The 24932-nt window shown below is 44.1% G+C and overlaps 2 protein-coding genes across 2 annotated transcripts; both read right to left on the bottom strand.

Moving 5' to 3' along the window:
- Nucleotides 1-13708: 13708 nt before the first annotated feature.
- Nucleotides 13709-18904, bottom strand: LOC100273539 (uncharacterized). The gene is made up of 15 exons (NM_001320083.1): nt 18397-18904; nt 18069-18274; nt 17887-17956; nt 17629-17684; nt 17446-17517; nt 17267-17361; nt 17061-17127; nt 16829-16958; nt 16503-16721; nt 16272-16396; nt 15723-15897; nt 15552-15642; nt 14809-14966; nt 14153-14341; nt 13709-14077 (listed from the first exon to the last, which is right to left on the bottom strand). Exons 1-15 carry the CDS (start codon nt 18481-18483, stop codon nt 14018-14020), a joined length of 1800 nt encoding a protein of 599 aa, NP_001307012.1. The 5' UTR covers nt 18484-18904; the 3' UTR covers nt 13709-14017.
- Nucleotides 18905-19386: 482 nt separating this feature from the next.
- LOC103652066 (uncharacterized) lies at nt 19387-23452 on the bottom strand. The gene is made up of 11 exons (NM_001368680.1): nt 23048-23452; nt 22827-22912; nt 22444-22509; nt 22170-22340; nt 21440-21610; nt 21186-21341; nt 20936-21082; nt 20744-20815; nt 20161-20631; nt 19892-20079; nt 19387-19815 (listed from the first exon to the last, which is right to left on the bottom strand). Exons 1-11 carry the CDS (start codon nt 23223-23225, stop codon nt 19779-19781), a joined length of 1743 nt encoding a protein of 580 aa, NP_001355609.1. The 5' UTR covers nt 23226-23452; the 3' UTR covers nt 19387-19778.
- Between the last annotated feature and the right edge of the window lie 1480 nt (nt 23453-24932).

Below are 24932 nucleotides of genomic sequence, written 5' to 3'. Positions count from 1 at the left end.
GAATAGTGCACCTCCTTCCTGTACCACTACGTTGATGACATTTTCCACATTGTCTCCACTATGGTTCTCTTGCATTGGATGATTACTATACTCCAACATCAGTTCATGATGAAGGATTTGGGTCTACATCACCACTTCCTAGGTATTCCTACAGAGCACCACCGGAACGATATGTTCCTTCAATAGCATTTGCACACTCTAGATATCCTAGAGCGTGCTAGCATGGTGGACTACAAGTCGTGTCCTATTTTGGTGAACACACATGCGAAGGTACCACTATGTTGATGTTATTGTCCCCATTGTCTCAGTTGTGGTTCTCTTGCATTGGATGATTAATGTACTCCGACATGAGTTCATGATGAAGGATTTAGGTCTGCTTCACTTCCTTGCTATAAAGCATCGCCAGAACGATATGTTCCTTCAGTTGCATTAATACACTAGATATTCTAAAGTGCGCTAGCATGATGGACTGTAAGTCGTGTCCTATTCTAGTGTAGGGAACAAATAACGAGTCGAGCCCAGCTCGGCTCGCTATAATACCCAACTTGTGGATAATAAAAGAGAAAAATTAATCTCCTTATATGTATTGCCCTCTATTCATTAGAACATATGAATAATCATATTTAAAGTGAATAAATTAACTAATGAAACATAAATTACCTATGCATCATGTTGGAGGTTATTTATTTGTGCACTTAATGATAATAATAATAATAATAATAATAATAATAATAATATATTGATGCTGAAATTGGGGTTTAACCTAATTTGAAATCTAGAATTTGAAAATGAAATAGAAAAGAATAAAAGAAGAATAAAAGGAAAACAATATGCACTATAAGGAAAAATTTATAATATAATGAAAATATTTCCTCATGCTGGTATTTCTACTTGTGCATTTAATCTATGTGTAAAACTCACAACAAATTTGAATTCAATTACTAGGTTTGAAGTTGGGAGAGAATTCAAAACAGAAATTATAGAAGAAAACGAGAAGAAAATGCCTTTTGGGCCGAAACACCCACGCTTGGCCCACCTATTTCCCACACACGGCCCAGCTCCTGCTTTTGTTGTGAACCGGCGGCGACAGGCGGGCCCGGTCCGTCAGCCTCCCACTCATGTGCGCGTGCATTGTTGCCTATTGCTGACGTGAGGGACCACCTCATCAGCACCTTCTTCTCGTGCTGGGCAACAGAACGTGTGGACACCAGCGCTGGAATCGCAAATCGCGGGGGAATCCCGGGGTTGTTGCGACCACTTTGACCCTCCTCGCTGTGTATAAGGTACCGACGCCAATCCTCTCCTTCTCACCCCTGTTAAACTAGCGCCTATAACCAAACCCCCCTACCGACATAAGCGAAGGGTTTGAGCCACCGTCGTGCGTCTTCACCGTCCGTGTCAACAGGTGACCGTGATCGGGCCAAAGTTACATGCAACACCTTGGGGAACGTGCACATGTGGGTAATCACGTGCGGGGTTAGCTGGATCATAGGAATTGCTCATCGGAGAAGGGGCCACGTCGCTGTCCGCCCCATGCCGTGGACAAGGGCTATCGCGGCATTAACACTGGTACGTCTGCTCCTACCAAGTTCATCATTTTCCGTACTTCGTGTAGCTTCCTCCGGATTAGTGTTGGGTCGCCAGGGGCCGAATGCCAGAGTCTCCGACGAGTGCTCTATCGCAAGCCGGCCGGCACCACCGCCTGCGTGCCTAGAAGGAGGGAAACACGTCTCGACCGTTGGATCCTAGGGTAGCGACCGGGATTAGAAGTTGCAGACCCCTTTTCGTCTGATGGCTTGTGCACCGTCGATCTTTGAATCGGGCGGGTGAGAAGCGATCTCCGTTATTTAAATCTCCATCGTTGCTCTATGATATTACGGTCACAGGTTTGGGGGGATCAGATCTAATTGTGGCCGTCTGCGGTTGATCCTGCGGCCCAACTAGGCCCATACATCTTCAGCCTGCGAACTTTGCAAAAGAGACCTTACCTTTTAGGGCAATCAAACCGCCATCCACACTAGTAGAAAATAATTAGAACGGAGTCCCGATATTTACGAATAGAACCACGTACTTCCTAGAATTAATGCGCGCAACCCAGAAAGTAAATAAATCAAATAAAATGGTATAGAAAATGATTTCTAGTATAGAAATAATTTTAGGAACTTGTTAAATTCATAATTAATCCATTTTAACTCATGTTGCATTAAACTCATGTTAATATTGTCCATTCTAGTTGCATTAAACTCATGTTAATATTGTTTATCATCTAGTAACCTTATATTACTATGAAATCTATGATTAAAATCATGTACTTAATTAGTTTTAAATTAAACACTTAAACCTTCGGAAAATCATAACTTTATAACTGTAACTCCGAATTTAGTGATTTTCGAACCTACGACCTCGTAGCAGCGCGTAGAATATTCTTACGTTGTTTGTTCTCATGTTTGGTGTACTGTTATATTATTGTACTCCTTGCCTATTTGTATGTATTGCTACGAGTAGCAGTGAGGTCACGAGAAACTTGAAGATTAACTTGGAGAAGTACCTGGGTATCTCGAGTCTAAGGCAAGTTGTGTCGTTGATCACTTTTCTCTTTACCTAATAATGTTCCGATTAATCACTGTGACATGCTCAGGTTAATTTGATGGGACCTAGTAGGTTTCCCTAGTATTTTTTATCCCGCATCTTGCAAACATATGAACTATTGGGTAGATTCGCTATTGCTCTACCTGGTTTTAGGAAACTAATGTTATATTATGATCATGTTCCAATTTTGTTGTTGTTTTAATTATTGTTCATGATAAGATCATCATGTTAATTGGAACATGGACAACCACTCGGGAAAATAGTGCTTACCACAAGGGTGGAATGGGACGCCCTTGGTCAAGTAATTAGGAAAGGTAGGGAGAGATTACCTTACCCGAAAGGGGCAAGCGGGGAGGCGTCAGTGCAGATTATAGGGAGGTCCTCGGGTCAAACTGTTGTGATGGCATTTCGGACGAGGGATTCCTATGCTTCCTTCTTCCTGAATCTGCAGTGGGTTTTCTCGAACTAGTGGAACTTTGGAAAGGTCTCGTAGTGCTACCCTGCCTCGCTTCCTCGGTAGAGGTGTATGGGGTCCGTATAACCCCATGGCAAATGGGTAACACGACTTGTGGGTAAAGATGCACAACCTCTGCAGAGTGTAAAACTGGTATATCAGTCATGCTCACGATCATGAGCGACTCGGACACTCACATTATTAACTTATGGAATTAAACTTAATTTGTCATTTGCATTGCATTGTGGGTGTTATTATTAATTGTGATCTCTTATTTATTCGGGTTGGTATCTATTTATACTTAGTAACTGCTAATAAAACTTGACCAAATTTAAAAGTAATGCTCAGCTTTAACCATCTCCTTTGGTAAGCCTTACACTTCACATGAGCCCCATTGTAAGTGAGCCCATGCACATTATTCCCCACAACTTGTTGAGCGATGAACGTATATGAGCTCACCCTTTCTGTACTCACATCGCTCCTAGGTCAAGAGCAGGTACCGACAAGATGAGGAGCATGAAGGATGTCGCGATGAGTTCGTGAGAGGTCTAGGCCGTCGTCTCCTAGTCAACTATGGTTGGTGGGTCGTTGTCTTCTTATGATGTAATTATATAGCTATTTTGTACAGAACTCTTATTATATAGTAATGATGTGACATTCGTTTCTGTACCATGAGTCATCATATGTGTGAGACTTGATCCTAGCACACATTTGATTTGTGCCCAGGGTTGGCCCTTAAATCCGAGTGTGACACTCGCTTCTCTAGCGAGCCTGAAAAGTTGGCTCGGCTCGGCTCGCTGTCGGATCATAAGCGTGAATTCGCTCTCCAAAATAAAATATAAAGTCTCAAAAAAATTAAGTGACATATTTTATATTAGTAAAATAAATATAATACTAATTGTCGTTGTTTGGACCATGGGTCCTTGACCAACCAGTAACTGTGTCGCGTGGCCGGCTCTAGATGGTGTCTGAGATGACACAAGCGATTATCCTGGTTCGGGCTACTCTAAGCCCTACTTCCAGCAGAGAGGATGAGGCTTATATTACTCACACTGTGGTGCCTGTAGCAGGGGTTTACAAGCACAACGGGAGAGGGGAAGTCCCCATGACCCAAGAGATGATTGAGGCAAGTGCCAATATCTAAGACAGGGTGAGAAAGCGAGAGTTCGTCTACGTGTGTCCTCCTGTCCCATGGAGGGACCACTGCCCAATTTATACACCAAGGGGAGCGTCCGTAGTGAAACTGAGTCTTTTATTCGAAGGAGAGATGCCCTGGCGTCTGATGTGACGACGAACCATGCAGTAGATTCGTGCCTGCTGACTTCACATAGAGAGCCGAAGCTGAGGGGTTGTTCTTACGCCCGACCCCTGAGGGAGAGGCCGTCATGCCGTAGTGGTTGTAAACAGTATCGGGGTATAGGCCAACGACTGCTTACGGGGCGCGTCATCGTCCTGGCGTGTGATGACGTCGAGATTCCCTGCAACGCTCATCGAGATCAGAGTCCCTGCTTTTGTTGATGCAGAAGTCTTCCTGAGGCACTAGCCGAACCGTCTCTCGACGCGCGCTACTGTTGGGGACTTGTTCTCAAATGCTATGAATCAAGAACAAGGCAACATAAAATGTTAAATATTAATGTCCTTCGTCCTTCGAAGCATTATTTCCCCAAGGGTATAATAATCTTTGGACGAAGGGCATGAAGGGCATACCTTCATCATGTCGACATATACATACATATATATATATATATATATATATATATATATATATATATATATATATATATATATATATATATATATATATATATATATTTATATGTGTTCGTTTATTAACAACAAATGAAGCATGTAAAGCATAAGGAATAATGTGAATAACAACAATATTATTATATATTTCTCATTATATATATGCGAACCAACATAAGAACAATATCGAATTACATTTGATACTTTTGACTTGATAGATAGCAAAGATACGAGCGTGACGCAAAAGCAAATGCCAAGTCAGCGTGAACAGTACGGGAGCACTGTTCATCTATTTATAGGCACGGGACGCAGCCCATGTAAAATTACACCCATGCCCTTTACATTTGCTACTGACTCTATAGTGATCCATCAAGGTCTAAATAGTCTTTTGCCTTTTAAGTCGGTTCCCTTTTCTGCTATCATGCCGAAGCTCCCTTGCGCATAGCTTTGGCTCTGCGTCATCCTTCGTATTCTTTGTGCTTCTCATACTGTGGTTCTGATCCGAGTCCGAAGGTACCTGTTCATGTATTACACTCCAGAAACATTGTCAAATCATGTTTTTGAGGACCTTCGGAAGACGAAGGCCCCCCAACAGTAGCCCCTCGCAATATTAATTTGTTAAAATAACGAATTCAGATTGCGATATGGACAAAGGCCCTAAGCCGAAGGTCCGAAAAAACACCTTCCCTTTGCTAGAATAGCAACAATCAATGACAGACGGGCCCTCCAATTTGGAGCGCACTGGATGTATAAATAAGAACCCACCCCGAGCACATTTGGTACGCTACTTGCCGCCTGCTTTGCTTGCTCAATTTTTTAGCTCTTGTCTACCAACGGTTGCTTGGTTTTTTAGACTTTCTAAGCTTCGGCTTTTAGGACACATTTTCACCATTTCCGAAGAGAAGATGTCTCAAGACAGAAAAGCTGTTGCTGAGACGAAGCTGAGCGAAGAGGAGAAGCTCCTTGAGGAGAAGACTGTCGGATTTATTGAATCAATAGCAAAGACAAATACAAAAAAGATCACTAAGGAAATTCTAGAAGGCTTATCTGAAGATACTGATGACAGCGACAATTATGATGCGGAAAGTGGAGGCGAAGACTCTGAAGATCGGCCCTGGCGACCAAGTCATGCAGTCTTCGGGAAATCGACTATCAAACAGAGTCATCTTGATAATATGAGAGGAAGGTATTTTCGAGATATGTCTATTGTGAGGGCTGACACAGACAGGGTTGTTCCTGCCCCCGAAGAAAACAAAGTTGTGATCTACCGAAGCTTCTTCAAAGCTACGCTTCGGTTCCCGTTGAGCAGATTTGTTGTTGAAGTTTTAAAGACATATCAGATTTTCCTTCACCAGATCACTCCTGAAGTAATTATTAGAATGGGGATCTTCGTCTGGGCTGTGAGAAGTCAAGGTCTGGAGCCAAGTGCAAAATGTTTTTGCAGCATGCATGAACTTTCGTATGAGATGAAGACATGGGGTAAGGAACAATATCATAACAATTTTGGTTGTTATGGCTTCGTTGCTCGTTCTGGCTCAAGCTGCCCAGTGCCAACTTTTTGGACGAGGTGGCCCGGGGCCTGTATGGAAGAGTGGTTTTATGTAAAAATGATTTGAAGGCGAGAGAAGATATTAAAGAGATTATCATGCGACCAATCTGGTCCCGCTTCGGCCTCCACAAACCGAAGGTAGAGATTGATGGGGCAGCCAAAGCATGCCAAAGGGCCTTCAGCACAGTTTGCGCTTTTATCGGGACGAGAGATTTAGTTCAAGAACATGTAGCCTACATGATATGGCCACTGATAGATAGCTAGAAAATGCCAAAGAAAACCATCACTAACCCTAGCGAAGGTGGTTTGGTTCGATTGAATTATACCTTCAGGTTTGGAGACCAATTTATCGAACCAGACGATGACTGGTTGAAGTGTGTTGAAAATACTAGTGATGACCTACTTGGAGCATACTCCAAGTCTGAAGATAATGCACTATCTGCGGCCTTCGGGAGCCGAAAAAAGAAAAGGCTAAATAGAGTCTTTGATGCTATTGGATTTATGTACCCTAACTATCGCTACCCGCTGCGGGGGCAGAAAAGAAAGGGTGCAACTTCTGGGAAGACCGCTGCTTCGGCTGCATCAAGCGAGCCCGCACCGAAGAGGAAAAAGTTGAAGGTCCTTACTCACCGACCGCGCTACATTGAACCGGCCACAGTGCCTGAATTTGGCGGTGAGACTTCTTCAGCTATTGAAGCCAAAGGACCTGCTCTTATGCAGAGGATTGAAGAGCTGGCTGCAATGCCGAAGACTGACAAAATTGAAGAACTGAGAACCGAAGGGACAAAAACATTAGAAGTTCTAAGCCCTTCAGCAGGAGTGGAGGTGCCGAAGACACAAAAAGGTCTAGCAGCAACCCCTAAGAGAAAAAGGATGGCTAGTGTATTAGATGTGTTGGAGACGATAAAAGCTTCAAGCTCTACTCCCGAAAAAATTGCCAAGGCTTCGAAAACACAGATTGAAACCGAGACAAAGCTGACTGAAGCCAAAGCTATACTGAGCCAGGCTGACGCCGAAGTTGGGCCTTCAGTGCCCGCCAAGGAGAAATCCTCGGAAACTGGAGAAAAGGCAGCGGAAGAAGAAGGTATAGAACAGATTTTGTCTGAAAAAGCTGCCGCTCCTGCTCTCGAAGCATCTTCCGAAGTCCTTGATTATATTATTCGACATGCTTCGGGAAAAAGATTATCTGAAGAAGAAATTTTTGAAGCTAAACACTATGCCCGAGAACTGAAATACCCGAAAGGAGCCTCAATGTTTAATGGCACAGACGAAGATGACTTCTTATATTGCCTCCTAGACAACAAAGAATTATCTGTCTGTCGGGAGACGGCCAGAAGTATGAGGTTTCTGAAGCTTGAAGCTGGCCTCTGCGCCATGACGAAGGACGATCTTGCGGATAGCCTTACATATAACAGTCTGAAGGTACAAAAATTGTGTATTTGGAAGTTTATGGATTTTGAATTATTCGTTTGTTCTTATATTAACCCATTCATTCTTTTCATATAGGGTTTAATACTTAGCAACGCCTTAAGGGCGCAAAAGAATGCTGAAGACGAGAGTTGCACTATTGCTCTCAAAAACCTTCGAACGGAGCTTATCAAACTAAGGAACGAAGCTTTGGAAAAAGACAAAATTCTACTTACAATGGTGGACAAAGTAAAGGGGGATGAAGCTAACTTCAAGGCTCAATCTAAAATCCAAAGGAATGAGATTGAAAATCTTCAAAAACAACTGGCCGAAGCCAAATTGAAATGTGCTATTGCCGAAGCTGACCGAGATGCTAGTGATTACTTTAAAAAATTATTTTGAAAAAACAGTTGCAGAGCTCCGCTCATCAAAAGAAAGATGTTTTGAAAAATCTGTAGAATGCGTCAAAAAGATAAAAACTAGCTTCGCCAACGTGGGCGCGTATTCGAGTGAAGACAACTTCATAAGAGGCGATCCTGAGGGCCCAATTGAGTGGATAGCAGCAAAGCCGAAGCTTTTGAGGAAATTTTGAGTGACCGTGGGGACGTCTGTGCCTTCTCTGGTGCGAGGGGAATTGCAGCTATTTTGGAGTCAGGTTGTGAGCATGTTAAAACCTTGGCTCAGGCCGAAGCTGCCCTCTGCATTGATGATACGAAGGACCCCTCGGCCGAAGCAAGCTTAATAGGTGGAAAAATTTTCACTGACATATGGGAAAATGGCGGTCGAGGAATGGCCCATGAAATAATAAAGAAAAACAAAAAAGATATTCATGACACTCGAGAGTCAATAAAAGCAGCTGAAAAGGCTGCGGAGCTTGAGAGACGAATAGGTATTATTTAATGGTTTTTAACTTTGTTGCTTATTTTTGTGACTTCGAACTGATTTACGTTTTCTACCGCAGTTGAACTATCTCCTCCCCCAGAGCCCTTCGAGTCAGTGGCCGACCCAGAAGCAAAGGAATCAACAGAAATTATTAACATGGCCGAAGCTATTGTAGACGAAGTCGTTACCCAACTGCTGATCGAAGCTGCAGATAAAGTTTTGAAAGAAGAATAGCTATTGTAAAAACATTGCTAGAATATTAATGTAACATTTGCTGGACTATGCTTGTAATATTTGGTGCTCATGGGTTTTGAATGTAATATATAAATGGTTTTGTAATTCATTTCTTTGCGATGCATGAAACTTTTATGTACATACCATTTTTGAGCCTTCGGCGAAAAAACACCTTCCCTTCTTTTCATGCTTCGTAAAGAAGAGCTTTTATGCTTCGTAAAAAAATCCTCCAAGCATCGCAAAAACATTAATGCTTCGTCAACAATAGATTTTTTCCTCCACATCAGAACTGATGAAGCTGTATTTCTTCAAAACTTATTTTGTGCCATAGCACAATTTCACTTTTTTGAAGCATTTTCCGAAGGTTAACATTGCATCCCCTTCTTGTGCCATTGATGCAAATGATGTATGATGTTATGTTATGCGAAATGATGTGATGATGTTATGTTATGCAAAATGATATTTATGCCGAAGACACACACTCACACCCCCATAGTGGAATACACAATCTCTTTGCCGCTTATTTTTCGGCTTCACCGCTTATTTTTCGGTGTATCAGCGCTGACTTTTCGCTGTAAGTTCTGCATTCCCTTAGGAACGTCTTTTGAACTTCTTCGCCTTCTATTTCGGCGGTATTCGCGTTGACTTTTTGCTTTATATTTCGGCGATATTTGGCTCTGCATTCCCTTTGGAACGACTTTTGATCAGAAAACTTACACTGCGCTCCCTTAGGAACGACTTTTTGTATCTTCGGTAAACTTACGCTGAGTTCCGTAGAATGACTTTTTGTAGCTTCGGAGATACTTGTAATGTGATTTTTAGCCGCGCGTTCCCTTAGGAACGACTTTTGTGCTTTAGCGGCTTTTTTTGGACTTCGTGAGTCTATGGAGAAAATATATTTCACTTATGGCAAAAACGAAACTATTATAAGAAATTGAAAATGACAAGAAAACTAGGTTTTCAATAATTGTTCCTTAGTAAAAAGGAACTGACAATGAATGTAAAAACTGTTTCAGGGGTAGGATATCTCTCAATAGATATGCTTCGATTCTGGCACAGTACTGTTGACTGTGCGAGCTTCGGACTCCTCCCTGAAATCTCGCTGCTGATGGGTCTGTTGGCTCCCTTCTGGCTGCTGGCCTCGTGAATATACAGGTTGTAGTGGTGGCGGAGGTGGGGGCTGTGGCCAGGATGCCTGTGGCTGACTAGTCGAAGCAACAGACGCTGCAGGATGGTTACCCACATACTCTGGTATGTAGGGTGAGTGATACGAAGCAGTATGCATGACCTGCTTCGGCTGGTTCTGCTGAGCTGCGACTTCTGCTATTTCCTTTTGTTTCTAAATAGTGACATGGCACATCCTTATAGTATGGCCCTTGTCTTCACCATAGAATAAGCAATAAATTTTTCTAGGCTGATCCCCAAACCTTCCTCCGAAGCCCTGGCACCTCTGCCTCTTGGAGCTGGCGGCCGGAAAGAGCTTTGTTGTTGCCCCGAAGCTTGTGAGGAATATTGTGGCCTCTGTTGTTGACTTCCTCTATCGTCACTCTGAGTGGAATGGATTGACCTGACATGCCTTTGGTAGATTCTTCCTCCGAAGCCCCTGGTCATCTCAGAGAACCTGTAGGCTTCCTCCCTTCTTTGGCGAAAGTCATTGTCAGCCCAGATGTATTCATCCATCTTTTGAAGCAGTTTCTCCAAAGTTTGTGGAGGCTTTCTAGCAAAATACTAGGCAGTAGGTCCTGGACGAAGCCCCTTGATCATGGCCTCAATGACAATTTCATTGGGCACTGTAGGCGCTTGTGCTCTCAAACGCAAGAACCTTCGGATGTATGCCTGGAGATACTCCTCATGATCTTGCGTGCATTGAAACAAAGCCTGAGCTGTGACTGGCTTCGTCTGAAAGCCCTGGAAACTTGTCACTAACATATCTTTGAGCTTCTGCCATGAAGTAATAGTTCCTGGCCGAAGAGAAGAATACCACGTTTGGGCCACATTCTTAACTGCCATGACGAAGGACTTGGCCATGACAGCTGCGTTTCCTCCATATGAAGATATGGTTGCTTCATAACTCATCAAAAACTGCTTCGGGTCTGAATGTCCATCATACATTGGAAGCTGAGGTGGCTTATATGATGGGGGCCATGGGATAGCCTGCAGTTCTGCTGCCAAGGGAGAAGCATCGTCAAAAGTAAAGGTACCATGATTAAAATCATCATACCATCCATCATCGTCGAACGAGCCTTCTTGATGAAGCTTCCTGTGCTGGGGCCTTCGTTCTTGTTCATCTTGAGCAAGATGACGTACTTCTTCAGTGGCTTCGTCAATCTGCCTTTGAAGATCAGCTAGTCGAGCCATCTTCTCCTTCTTCCTTTGTACTTGTTGATGAAGCATCTCCATGTTTCTGATTTCTTGGTCCAACTCCTCCTGGAGTGTTGGACTAGTGGCCTTCCTCTTCTGGCTTCGGGCCTCTCGAAGAGAAAGGGTCTCCTGATTTGGGTGCAGTGGCTGTAGAGCGGCAGCCCCTATCGCTGAAGCTTTCTTCGGTGGCATGACGAAGGTCAGTGCTTGCCGAAGGTGGTCGAAAAGGATTCACCGGAGGTGGGCGCCAATGTTGGAGACTTGTTCTCAAATGCTTTGAATCAAGAACAAGGCAACATAAAATATTAAATATTAATGCCCTTCGTCCTTCGAAGCATTATTTCCCCAAGGGTATAATAATCTTCGGACGAAGAGCATGAAGGGCATACCTTCGTCATGTCGACATATATATATATATATATATATATATATATATATATATATATATATATATATATATATATATATATATATATATATATATATATATATATATATATATGTCCGTTTATTAACAACAAATGAAGCATGTAAAGCATAAGGAATAATGTGAATAACAACAATATTATTATATATTTCTCATTATATATATGCGAACCAACATAAGAACAATATCGAATTACATTTGATACCTTTGACTTGATAGATAGCAAAGGTACGAGCGTGACGCAAAAGCAAATATCAAGTCAGCACGAACAGTACGGGAGCACTGTTCATCTATTTATAGGCACGGGACGCAGCCCATGTAAAATTACACTCATGCCCTTTACATTTGCTACTGACTCTATAGTGATCCATCAAGGTCTAAATAGCATTTTCCCTTTTAAGTCGGTTCCCTTTTCTGCTATCATACCGAAGCTCCCTTGCGCATAGCTTCGGCTCTGCGTCAACCTTCGTATTCTTTGTGCTTCTCACACTGTGGTTCTGATCCGAGTCCGAAGGTACCTGTTCATGTATTACACTCCAGAAACATTGTTAAATCATGTTTTTGAGGATCTTCGGAAGACGAAGGCCCCCAACAGCTACAGTCGGGGCGAAGCAGCTGTCTGCAGGGTTCGCGGCATGGTCGGTGGCCGAGGCGGAGCTCGGGCGAGGTAGAGAACTGGCCCGAGGGCTGAGCCTAGGGTGGGGCGAGGTGGAGCAGTTGCGCCCGAAGGCTCGTCCGCTCGGCTTGTCGCGTTAGGCGTCCCATCGGAGGGTGTCAGACAGCGTGCACACACTGTGATGTAGGCGTAATCATACCGCTGCGCCGGACATGATTGTTGTCTTGTCTGCCACTGTGCTCCACTGCCACAGCGCAGGTTGGCACACGCATTAAATGTGAGTGTCTCTCGCCTGTTTTCGAGTGCTCTTGTCCTATTCGCTTGAGGCTGGCTCGGGCGAGACGGGTTGGGCTGAGGCGGCTTCAGGCGAGGCAGAGCGAATGGGTCGACCTCGGGTGAGGTGGAGCCCTGCTCGAGGTGGGAGACCCTCGGGGGCGTCTCGGTTTTGTTATAGGTGGCTCGGCTATCACCCTTCGGGAGTTTGGTCCTTATTTCTCTGAATGCGTTTGTTAGGGGATAATCAGGGTGTCCCTAATTACTGCTCCCGACACTAATATAATATAGAAAATAGGTTATTTTTGTACCGTAATTTCAAAAAAAAACATAAACTAATCGTCTATTTAGTACCGACAATATATGCTAATTATGATTTTATATAACAAATTGTTGGTGGATTGAGCCAGAGCCAGCTCACGAGTCGAGTTGAGCTGGCTCGCTCTTTTCTCAAGCCAGAAAAATAGGCTTAGCTCGGGCTTGTTATAAGCACTAAGCCCCGTCAAGCCGCCGCGAGCTCGAGCCTTTTTCGAGCTCGAGCCTTTTTCCAACCCTATTCTGGTGAACACATATGTGAAGGTCTTTGTCGATGGCAAGCCTTGCAAACGCTCTTCAGTACCTCACCTTCTCTAGACCCAACATCTTTTATGTTATCCAGCACGTATGTCTCCATATGTATGATCCACGAAAGACACTTGGATCTCTATGGAGAACTTGGAGAAGTAGAAAACAAACATAATAACGAAGATTGCATGAATAAATAGGGTGTTTGGTTTGAGAAATAAGTTAGTACATCATCTTCTCACTCTTCAATTTTTTGTTTAGTTTGTAAATTAGAATGTATTGATCTATCACTTATTAACTTAGTATTAATATGAGGAATAAGATCATCACACCATATTTAAGTAATAGACTCATAATACATCACATCACATCAAATTGGATAGAGTAATTACTCAAACCAAAATTTCAGGTGCTACGAGCGCTAAAGACACAAGTCACATATTCTGTGCTGACATACTTGAGCGATTGCATTCCAAACCTCCACAAGACTGGGCTGCTGGAAGAGAAGGAAATGGTCCAGCTAGATGATGCTCTGCAGGTAGCTGAAATACTATTTAACTTACTATTTGTTGCTCTATATTTTCCACTCTTCACAATTCACTGAATAAAAAAACAGAATTCTCCTTAACACGATGCAGAAAATACGATGCAAAAGCCACATTACAGACTCGTTTTATTGTATCTGGGGGATCTGACGGGTACGTTACGGCTCATCAGTAGTGTCTGCACCCGCCTTTCCCGATTAACTTACGAGACCAACCCTAGAATCAAGTTCGGGCACATACATCGGAATTCATCCCCTTTCCAATTTCCATGGGTTACGACAAGGCAAATGCCTTGTGGCTCATGCTGGTAGCAGCTGATAAAAAACTCAAAATATACATCAAACAACAGCTAGGTCAGCAACGGACGATGTTAGGCCACGGTTCGCCCATAGCATATCCCAGCAAGGTAGAGATTCTTGGCCCACTTGTCCTGGACAGCCAAGAGGAACAGAGGTAAGGAATGGTTAAGCTAAAGCAGGAGAGACCCATGGCTCTTGTGCCCTACCTTGACATGTTGACTGGGAAACTGTGTAGTCCGCAGAGTCTCTTGTGTCTCGTCTCTTGGGCGACGCCTTGGCTTGCTTAGGATCAGCGCAGACTGATCCATCGTGGCAGCCATTGCAGTAATACGGAAGCCATTGTCCCAGCGTCTATGGATGCCCTCGCTCGGGTACAAGAAGTCCAACTCCACAACCTGCAAGAATTGCTATGCTTTAAGTCCATCAAGGTCAAGGCACCCTCATCTTACAGATCATCACGTAGTAGCACACTCCTCAACTTCAAGGCTTAATAAAATATCAGGCCCCTAACCACCACTGAAGGTACATCATCTTAGAAAATCACATTGCTATAAAAAACACTTTATGACTCTAGGTACCACTAAGGTCATTTAATGACTCATGATTCATTAGTTTAGAACAAGAGGCAACAACAGTGGTAGATTAAGGTTGGTCGCACTCCAGTCATCCGGGTGGGTCATATGTGAAGCACTTTCATTTCCTATACAAACAGCCAAACAGTACAGCATGGAAGAAAATATTAAAACCTCTACCATAAAACACTTGGCTTTTAAATCTTTTTCTAACCATCCAAATGCTTAATAAAGAAAATGAGAAACATATACGACGTTATCTCTATTTGGAGTTCAGCATCGTTGCAAACCTGCTCAGAAAATCCAGCACTGCGGGACATGACTATAGCCCATCGATTGCCTGATGTTGCCATTGCAGTCACATGAAAACCTTCTTTCCATTTCTTGTTTATCCACTTAAATGGAAAGGAATCACTGACTTTATAAGATTGCTGTGTATATGGTGTGCCTGGCCATCAAACATACTATATCAGAGGACCAACAAAAAAACTAATCTGTCAAAGACGCACAATCGTGACAGGGTCTACATTCGGAAAAGAAAAAGGACCAAGCAAGTGACATGTATTTCTGATGACAGGTGCATATCAAGGGTGTTTGAGCAGATACTGGTCCTGCTGTCAGGCAACTGGTGGGACACTTGGGTTTTCCTTTTTGTTGTTCAGATTTACTTTTAAGGCTTAATCAAGAGGGTACATTATAAACTACTCCCTCTGTCCCAAAATAGTATCCGTTTTAGCTCTTTGTTTTTATGTCTATATTCAAATTCAAGTGGATGATGATGAATCTAGACACATATATAAAACATATGCATCAAATATTGTATGAACCCATTAATTAACTAAAATGAATTTGAATTTGGAACAGATGGAGCATTAAATATAGAATAGTCACGGATATACTGCATCTGTAGGGAAGATTGCTGAGTAATGAATGTATATGCAGCAATGCAGCAAGAGTGACAACACTGTTCTTGTCACAAGCAAGTGGGGATACAGTAAGGTAATGATACATGTCACAAGAAAAACATTTATACCTTTTGACATCACTACAATAGAACTTCCATTGTTGGAGCCAGCAACAGAACTGATGTAGAAACTTTTATCCCATTGTTCCATGATCCACTCCTGTGTTTTTGTTTTTGTTTTTTGCAAAATTGAGAACATCAAAAGAGAATGAACATGAGGTGCAGATGGGAAGGTCCTACCTTATGAAGAAAGTGTGAAGATAGCTCATAAACTTGAGCTGAGAAGCCAGTTCCTGCATCCATAATGATTGCCCAAAGATTTGCGCATGATGATATTGAACTTATCAACAAACCATCCTCATTTCCTTTCTCCACATGTTGCGCTAACCTTGCATCAGCCACATTATAGTGGTACCTATCAAGGGCAGAAGTCAATTATCCTTTTGCGGTGACGAAATACACAAAAAGAATATCGGTGCATTGATGAACCTAAAAAACTGCATAAGCATTATGGATTATCTTTGGTTCTCAAGGGATTAAAAAAGTTTTTCCTTTTAAATTTGGGTTAACCCAGTAGAAATTATGATCTACAAGCAGTATTGCCATGTCGTTAACTTGGTTCCTTTCAGTGAATGAATCAGATTTTTATACCAAATAGCAAAAAAATGGGAATTTACTTTTAAAAGAAAGAACGATACAGAACACACTACGATAATATAACTCTGGATGGATACTCGAAACAGGATATACAGTCTACAGGAAGAAATTAACTTGAGAAATAACATTAACCTCTGCTTCATAGGTTGCCTTGAATTGTATACTGAAATCCACTGTGTTGCAGGAGCACCCAGCCGAATCTTCTTTTTTACATGGTCGTCGTCATCATTAAGCAACCTGGCACGCTTCTGCCCTACCTGCAGGGTGAGCATGTCCACTAAATATATAACCCAGGTGTATCTAGATTTTAAAGGTGTGTTTCACTTGAACTCGCCAATGATATATCTGATGCCTGAAACAAACCTTTTGGGCTCCATCAGTATTGATTGGTCTAATGGAAGGGATTGGTCCAATTAAACTGTCAAACAATGAAATCAACTTGGAATAGTTTGGCTCTTCATCAAACTTCATGTTGACAACGGCCTCAAGAAACTCCTTGAAAGGTTGAGGACATATGCCGCAGAGGGCCTCAGGTGAGGTACTCATCTTTCTCTTGCACACCAAAAATGATTTATTATCACCCTGTAAACACAGGTCCCACAAAAAAATCAATGGTCAAACAAGACTACTCAAGAAAAAAATGGCTCCAAATGGAGAGAATAAGATTAAAAGATTATACAGTAAGATACCTGATATCCCTGCCATGGCAACCTGCCCCGGTGAAGGAATACTAGTGTATAGGCAAGTGACTCCAAATCATCTCTCCTGCTAGCGGTTCTTCCTAAATGTGCATGGACACTAGCATATCTGACTGTTCCTCTAGATTATGAAGGCAAGAGAGAAGTTTGGACATAGAACTAATGTCATAACTAGTAGACAGATATGAATATTATATGAAATATAGGAGACAAAGTGGCAAACCTAAAGGCATCAGGACGTTGATCATAACTAACATGCTGCCCATTAGCAGTATCTCTCCACTTTGTTGCTGGCAAGTGAAAATTAACAAAGAAGCTGTTAAGCTGATCAAAAGACCTAATGCTCTAGACCACCAGTAATCTAGCAGAAATAAGAAAGGGGGACAATTTCACAAAAAAATGCAAGTTAATTGGAACAGTCTTGTTTACCTAATCCAAGATCCACAAGATAAAGTTTCTTTTCATGAGGCGTTGAAGGCTGCCCCAGAAGAAAGTTCTCAGGTTTGACGTCTCCATGCACATATCTGAAAAGCAAATCACAGAAACATAAAAAAGGAGACTGATGAATTGAACATTAGCCATTAAGCATGCTTGAGATCTCCGCTTACCCTTTAGAATGCATGCTTTCCAAGATGGAAATGGACTCCATGGCAATGCAAGCCACCATTTCCGATGGCATGCTGGAAGTTTTGAGCACAAGTTATTATTACAAACAGAAAGGGGAGCAAAAAAAGGGTATGACAAAAAAAAATGGCAACCGCTGGGAGAGGTAATAGAGTTAAGGAACTCACGATTGGCCTAATGAATTCCATGAATCCCACAAACTAGGCCCCAGCATATCCATAATCTGGAGACAGAAAAGGAGTCAAATAAATTAGAAGTGATCCATCAGTAGCAAGAACCCCCAAAAAGATCCTCACTAAAATTCAGACCAGTCCCCCGTTCTCTCTATAAAGCGAGAGCACTGATCCCAGAAGAGTCAATTTCTCCATTAGCTAAACCCAGAAGGGTCATCCATTCGTCAAAGATTAGCAGGAGGAGAATGGTACCATGACATAGTAGTCACCCTGACGACCTTTATAATGCACCTTGGGCACGCCGTGTGTGCCTCCAAGAGCGCTGGTACATGATTAGAGGCAGCCACTTAGAACCACGGACACTAGTAATAACATAGTACTATCTGTTGGTGATAGTGGAAGATGAAAGACACAAACGATGAAGAGCCGCTTACGTGTAGATTTGCCATTCAGCTGGAGGGCCGTAGGTACAGCCCTTGCTGCTAGTGTGCTCAAACTTGATGGCAACCTCTTGGGCAGCGGACGCCGCGGAGCGTGCGGCGTGGGCGGCAGTCAGACGTCGGCCAAGAAAGACATGGCCGAAGCCACCTTTGCCAAGCTTCCTCTCGACCTTGTACTCGGGAGATCCTCCGACCTGGACCTGGAAGGCAAGGCAGTGGAGATCTGATTTGGGTGAGAATCCAGCCAGCAATCATCGGATTAGAGAGAATGAAAAGCGGACTGATGGAGTAGATAAAAACAAAGATGGGTTAAGATACGGACCGTGTCGGGGAAAGGCGCCGTGTTGGTGTCGTCGTCGTCGTTAGCGGCCGCGGCGTTGTCGGCGCTGATTCCGCCGCTATCGGCCATCCTGTTGCTCCGGTGGTGGTTGGTGCGCACGGGCCGCTTGTGTTTTGGCTATTATACTCTTCCAGCGGGGAACCGGGGTCGGAGTCAGGTTTGGGGTTTGGTCAAGACGTCGGGATACGAAGGTGGAGGGAGGTAGCCGGGGGTCATGGCGGCGGCGATCCCACACAGTCGCGGCGGAACATCGTCGAATCAATGGAATGGGCGTATGAACCCTATCTACTATCAGTCGATGCAGCGAATTGATCGATTCGATCTACAATAAGAATAGGCTTGAGAAGCAGCAGCAATATACTCAAAATCGTTGGGGGAGCGATACGGATTGGGGATTCCTAGCGCCGGCGGCTCCTCCCTCTGCGGCTCCGCCTGCCCCCGATGAGGAAGAGCAGAAGGCGAGGGCGAGGGGATGGATTGATCCGACGCGAGGCGAGGCGATGCCACCGTGGGGGGGGGCGGAGATGCGGATAGATGCGCCCTGCACAGCGCACAGCAACAGCGAGCGCTAGTAAAGGTTACTCTCATTCTCACCTTGCCAAGCCAAATCCAGCACTTTATAATCTGACAAAAAAAACAAAAAAAAAAGTAACAGCAGTTTAAGGGGCTGTTGGGTGCGTGGCCTAAGCCGCCACGGCGCGCCGTAGTTTTGCCGCCGCAGGTATGGCGGCCGATTCAGCCGCCGCGGCTTAGACGCGCCGCCGCACCAAACTGGCCCTAACTCCATTCATCTGGTGATCATCAGACATATGCAAAGCGGTCGAACTTGCCCTAACTCCATTCATCTGGTGATCATCAGACATATGCAAAGCGGTTTCTTCATCATTCGGCACATGGTTACAACAGCCAGCTGAGTCATTCATCATGCTGGTTATCATCAACTTGCCCAACACTGACAGAAACAGGGGGGAATATCAGGCAAACCATAAGCAACTCTTCAGTGCGTACATTTTACATCGTAAACAACCAGACCGACGGATATGTCGAACAAACAAACCAAAGAAGAAAAAGGAGCAACGCCTCACCAAACCTATACAGCACCAACAAAGATCATCAAACTGCCAAAAGAAAAGAAACAACAGCAATCACCACCGAATGACACGTCGTCAAAACAAAAGAAAAGAAAACACTAGCCGGAGATGTTAGACACAAAGTAGTTCATCCCTGCGACCACGAGATGTAGGCAGAAGAGGCTCTTCCGCTGATGCCATCTTCTCCAGGACAATGAGAGGTTCCTTCCCAGTCACCAGTCCTAATCCAAGTAAGGATCATCAAAGCCATATTCGGTCAATTCCTACATGCCTTCACATGTTGCGCGCCGAGCCGCTCCTAGGTAAAGTCCTGAGTAAAGATGCACGCAAATCTGGTCAATCACATACTACAGACTCTTCAACTCAAGGTAGCGAACTACTCCTACCTGCCAGGTGGGAGCTGCGAACTGCTGGCAGAACCGCTTGAACTACCAAAACGTCTTGCCCTGTTATCCTGCTCTTTCTCCAAGCGCACAGCTGCCAGCTCCTTCTCCATAGCAGCTAGCTCGCGCCTCGATTTCTTGGCATCTGACTCCATAGCTTTTGTCAAAGTATCTACTTTCTTTGCCAACATCTGTACAGCACATCACTTCATTACGAGGAAGCAATAGACAAATGAAGAGGACAGCGAGCCAGTCTCAAGGCTAGTCCTTACCTCAACTGCGTCGTCCTTGTCTTTCAGGCTCTGATCCTTTTCGTGGCACGCCTTCCTTAGAGAAATGACCTCCTTTTGCAACATATCATATAGAACACCTGACACCGAGTCCTCCGACTCAGCAGATGCAAACTCGTTACACTTCTCATCTGAGTTGTTTGAATCTTTATCTTCACTGGAATCGGTAGATACGTTCATACCATTCCCGTTTACATGGCCCTTATAGCGTTCAAGTGATCTACAGCCTCCGTCAAACGACTTGGACGCTCCTTTTGCATGGTTCACTAGAGTCGTTGTGGTAGACACTGGTGATCTCATCTGGAATGATGGGCGTTTTGACAGGAAGCCGTTGGCCTTAGACAAACCATCAGCACCACCAATAGACTGGCGGCGTGTGCCACTGACATTGGTTCTCGATGTAGACATTCTCAATCCTTCCTCGAGTACCTTAAGTCGTAGCTGGAACTTCTCCTGCATTAATTGATACAGGTCATAACGAAGAGACAGTGGAAAATACCTGGCAGGTTGAAATTAAGACTGGGTGAAAAGGTAGTCATGAGCAGCATGAAGAGCAAAGGTATACTTTCAGTTGAGCTTCTGATCTTGCAGCCCTTTCTGCAATAGCAAGTTTGTCCCGGAGTTGCTGCATTTCTCCCTGCAAAAAAAGACAATATTCAACAAATCAATAAAATTCACCGCTGAAGAACTTGTACAAATCTACCACGAGCAACTCGGTAGCAGCTTAAAACTAGAAGAAAAGATATATTTCACTTACTTGCAGAATCCTTCGCTCCTCGAGCCATCGTTTAACAGGCATTACTTTATCATCGCCATCTTTCCACTCATTTGCCACCACTACTGCAACCCTATTTGCTGAAACCTTTGCACGAGCTAGCTCACGATCAAGAGTTTTCATTTCCTCCTAAGAATAGGAAACGTTGTAAAACTTGCATTAGTCATGGTGCTCAAGTAGATATCCTAAAACGCATAATGCATTTCCAAGGACATCAGGATTCATGTATTACATTCATCTCCTGAACTTTCCGCTGGTAGTCTCTGACAGCATTTGCGGCTGCACCACCAGCAAGAACAGATTCTTCTAGCTCTCTGACAGTCTGCGTGAGCTTTTCAACCTCAGCAACTTTCTGGCGGTGCATTCTATCCAAGATTTTGTTCTCTTCCTGTTTGGTGCAACAGGAAAGCCTCATATACTGTTAGCTTATGGGCAAACAAGCTGGTAAAGTTACTAGTGTCAATGAATATCTCCACTGTCGCGTACCTGGCATATCTCAATCTGTTTCATCAACTCTTGGTTTTTGTTTTGCAGATCATCCACCAAGGAAGCTTTTGCCAGTGCCATCTGAACCGTCCTTTCCGCTTCAAGCAGAGCTGCTTCCTTAGACTTTGTAAGACGATCCAATGCCCTGTTGTCATCTTGTAATTTTGCAATCTGAGCAAGAAGACTAACACGTTAGCATTTTCGCAAGAAATGTGCATTCAATCATAATGAGGATACATAGGCAACAATTATCATGAAACGGACAGGTGGACATAAATACCAATGATAAAGGGCTTGTTTGGTTGTGACCTTGGCAAAGTTGTCTGGGCCAAGCAGCTCCCCAGGCCGTCGATTTCGAGCACCTGATGGAATGATCCATCTGCCCCACTGGCACTCCTAAGCCAGGTCACGAAACCAAACAAGCCCAAAATGTGCAGCCTATGCACCAATCCTATACCCTTAGCAAGTTGCAGAACAAGGTGTGCTGTACAGAACCTGTCAAGTGCTCAAGTGATAACTAGCAACATAGTAAAGCATACTAAGTGTCAAGAAAGAAATATAAAACAAGTAGGTATGTTCCAGAATCCTGTCATTTGTAGAGCTGGAATTCCTTTGGGGAATAATAAGAGCGTGGTAAGAGGCAATGAAAGAAAAAAAGATACATGATGTACATTGGTCGTGAGTGAAGAAAAGAGGAGCAAAGTGGCTTTGAGACGCTTGAATCAAGTACCTCTTGACGGGCCAGTTTCAGCTCAGCTTCCAGTGGTGCAAGGATGGCCTCAATAGGAGGCATGTCATCATCCTTCTGTGCCGCATGAACCCTTCGTAGTGTTGCCTCAGCTGCAAACTGTGCGGCAAGCGCTGCTTTTTTTTCGTCGTTGATTTTCTTTGCTTCAAGGTTCTGCAATCTTGCATATTATCAAAATCTGCTCTGCTCCTCCACAAGGAAAAAAAACAAAACAGGGAAATGGACAAGAGTGAAAAGGAAAGAGGTCCTCCATTACTTTGCTTTCAAGGAGAGACTCTGTGAGCTTCAGCTTCCCATCCACCTTTGCCAATTCTTCGGTAAGCTTACATTGATGCAGGAGGCGAAGTCAGAATTGTTTGTTGCAAAAATAAGTATTCGCGGGGATAGAGATGATGATAATGATGTATAGCCAGGAGTGTAGGTCACAGGCGAAATCAGTGAAATATTTGATTTTTTGTGCCCACCCCCTGCTATGGAAGCATAAGTAACTAGAGTGAAGGACTTGGTTTGTACACAACTCAGCGGAAGCAGATTTCAGTTTAACAGACAGGAGGCGGGACGCAGGACAGCTAGCTGGTTGTTGAAGACTGGCAGCAGAGTTACTACTAGTATAGCAGTAGCGGGATGAGGATTACTGACATCCTGTACGGCCTTCTCGCGCGCGCGGTCCGACAAGCGAAGAGCCTTGATCTCCGCCTGCGCATCGCCCAGCTCCTTCTCCTTGACTGCACCGCACGGAAAGCGCAGAAGCGGAAGAGGTGAGATCCAATCCAATTCCGGGAATCTGAGGGTGCGGGGGGGGGGGGGGGGGGGGGGGGGGGGGGGGGGAGGATGGTGATGGATCTGAGGAGGTGGCATACACTGCAGTTCGTTCTCGAGGCGGGTGAGCTCGACCCGGACTGGATCGGATCCGTGGAGGAGGTTGATGAGATCCTCCATCTCGATGGCGGGCTTGAGGCGGGGGCCAGGGCGCGGCTGCTGGTTCTGGCTCTGGCTCTTGAGTGATGGGCCCTTGCCGTCGCCGTACGAATCGGCCATGGCCGCCGCCCGCCGCAGCGCAATGCAGCTGCCCTGCCAGGCCCCCGAGCTGCTGCCGATCTCTCTCACTCCCTCGCCGTTGGGGGTGGTCCAGTGGTGGCGGGTGAGTGGAAGCCGAGAAAGAGGGGGAGGCCTGCAGTCGTCCCTGCTCGCCTGTATCAGGAACGGAACGAAATGATAGGAGCGAGAAAGAAAACAGCCCGGCCTCGAATCTGTTGTGGCTGTCCCTCTCGAGTCTCGATCTCCCCCGCAGCGACAGCAACCGTGACGGTGATGAGCTGGGGTGAGCTCAGGTCTCAGCTGACTAGAGTTTTTTTTTCTCACCAGAGTTTTCCTTTGAAGCAAGTTTCAACATAGTGTGTCAAACGCGTATTTTGATCTCTCTATGTCTCGCCTAACGAATAGGAAGGATGTAAACCCTGAATAATGTATTAAAAATTTTAGTTAGTTTTTTATTATTTTATAAAAATAATAGTAGGGATTTCTACGACTTTAGTTATTCAAGAAATAATATTAGAGTTATTTTTAGTATGTATTTATTAGGGACATATACCTTTTAAAATAAAGTGGACGGTGAATTAGGTTACCTAAATTATTTCTATTGGGTTATATAATAATGTGAGTCCTATGCTTATTGAGTTTCATATATGAAAATAACTAGTTTGAGAGAATAAGTAAACATAAAATATATTTGCATTCATGCTAGAATTTTAATTGTGCACTTTAAAATTTAAACCTTGAACAAAAATTGGAATTTGAATTTAAAAGATAGATATATGAAATCAAAACAAAAGAAAAAAAGAGAGAAAAAGGGGGAAATTCAAAACATAATAGAAAAAGAACCACACAACTCCTGGGCCGAAATATGCGGGTCCCCGACCCAACTAACCACCACCAACCCATTTAACTAGCTCGCCCCAGCTCGCGCTCAGCGCCGGCGGTGACAGGCGGGGCCCGCTGGGCAGCCACAGTCGCGCGCGTGAGCTATTACCTGAGAGCACCTAGAGGGGGTGAATAGGTGATCCTGTAAAAATCAACTTTAAATGCCACAAACTTGGTTTATGAAATGTTAGTGAAATCAAACCACGGCGTTATGACGAGAGAGGTGACTTCTTCATTTAATTGTTCTTCACAAAGTGAGTATTAAACTTAGAGCAATTATCAAGTGAGTAGAAGACCGCACAAAAATAGCAACAAGTGACACAACGATTTTTATCCCGTGGTTCGGCCAATTAGAACACTTGTCTACTTCCACGTTGTGTCGTGCCAATGGACGAGGGTTGCACTCAACCCCTTTCAAGCGATTCAATGATTCACTTGAATACCACGGTTTTCTTCCTTATAGTAGATGTTTCCTTTGTGAGGAATCTCCACAAGTTGGAGCCTCTCACCCTTACAAAATTGATCTCAATGAAAACCACAAGAATAAGGGAGGTTAAGAAACACACGTAAGAGCTAGAGTCGCAGCAATGACACGCACACAAGTCAAGACACGAGCACAAAAAACACAGCGCAACGTGTCTACAACTCAACAAGTGCTCAAATCTTAGTCGCAGTGATCCGGATGCGTGATTGCGGTGTCTAGGCATCTTAGGATCTTCAATGGAGGCTTGGTGGTGTGCTCCATGCGCCTAGGGGTCTCTTTTATAGCTCCAAGGCAGATAGGAGTCGTTGGATCTCCAATTGGTAGGCAATTCTTGCCTTCTA

The sequence above is a fragment of the Zea mays genome, chromosome 3, assembly GCF_902167145.1.
Source record: "Zea mays cultivar B73 chromosome 3, Zm-B73-REFERENCE-NAM-5.0, whole genome shotgun sequence".
In the NCBI taxonomy this organism is placed as follows: Eukaryota; Viridiplantae; Streptophyta; class Magnoliopsida; order Poales; family Poaceae; genus Zea; species Zea mays.
The sequence above is the reverse complement of the archived record's forward strand: the minus strand, read 5'-3'. Positions and strand labels throughout refer to the sequence as shown.

Coding starts and splice junctions, on each gene's coding strand:
- LOC100273539 (NM_001320083.1), bottom strand. CDS start 18,483: ATGGCCGATAGCGGCGGAATCAGCGCCGACAACGCCGCGGCCGCTAAC. Junction 17,685..17,886: donor AGGGTGACTACTATGTCATG/GTACCATTCTCC, acceptor TTCTGTCTCCAG/ATTATGGATATGCTGGGGCC. Junction 16,959..17,060: donor CAACGTCCTGATGCCTTTAG/GTTTGCCACTTT, acceptor TTCATAATCTAG/AGGAACAGTCAGATATGCTA.
- LOC103652066 (NM_001368680.1), bottom strand. CDS start 23,225: ATGGCCGATTCGTACGGCGACGGCAAGGGCCCATCACTCAAGAGCCAG. Junction 22,341..22,443: donor AGTCTCTCCTTGAAAGCAAA/GTAATGGAGGAC, acceptor GCAAGATTGCAG/AACCTTGAAGCAAAGAAAAT. Junction 19,816..19,891: donor TCGCAGCTCCCACCTGGCAG/GTAGGAGTAGTT, acceptor ATCTTTACTCAG/GACTTTACCTAGGAGCGGCT.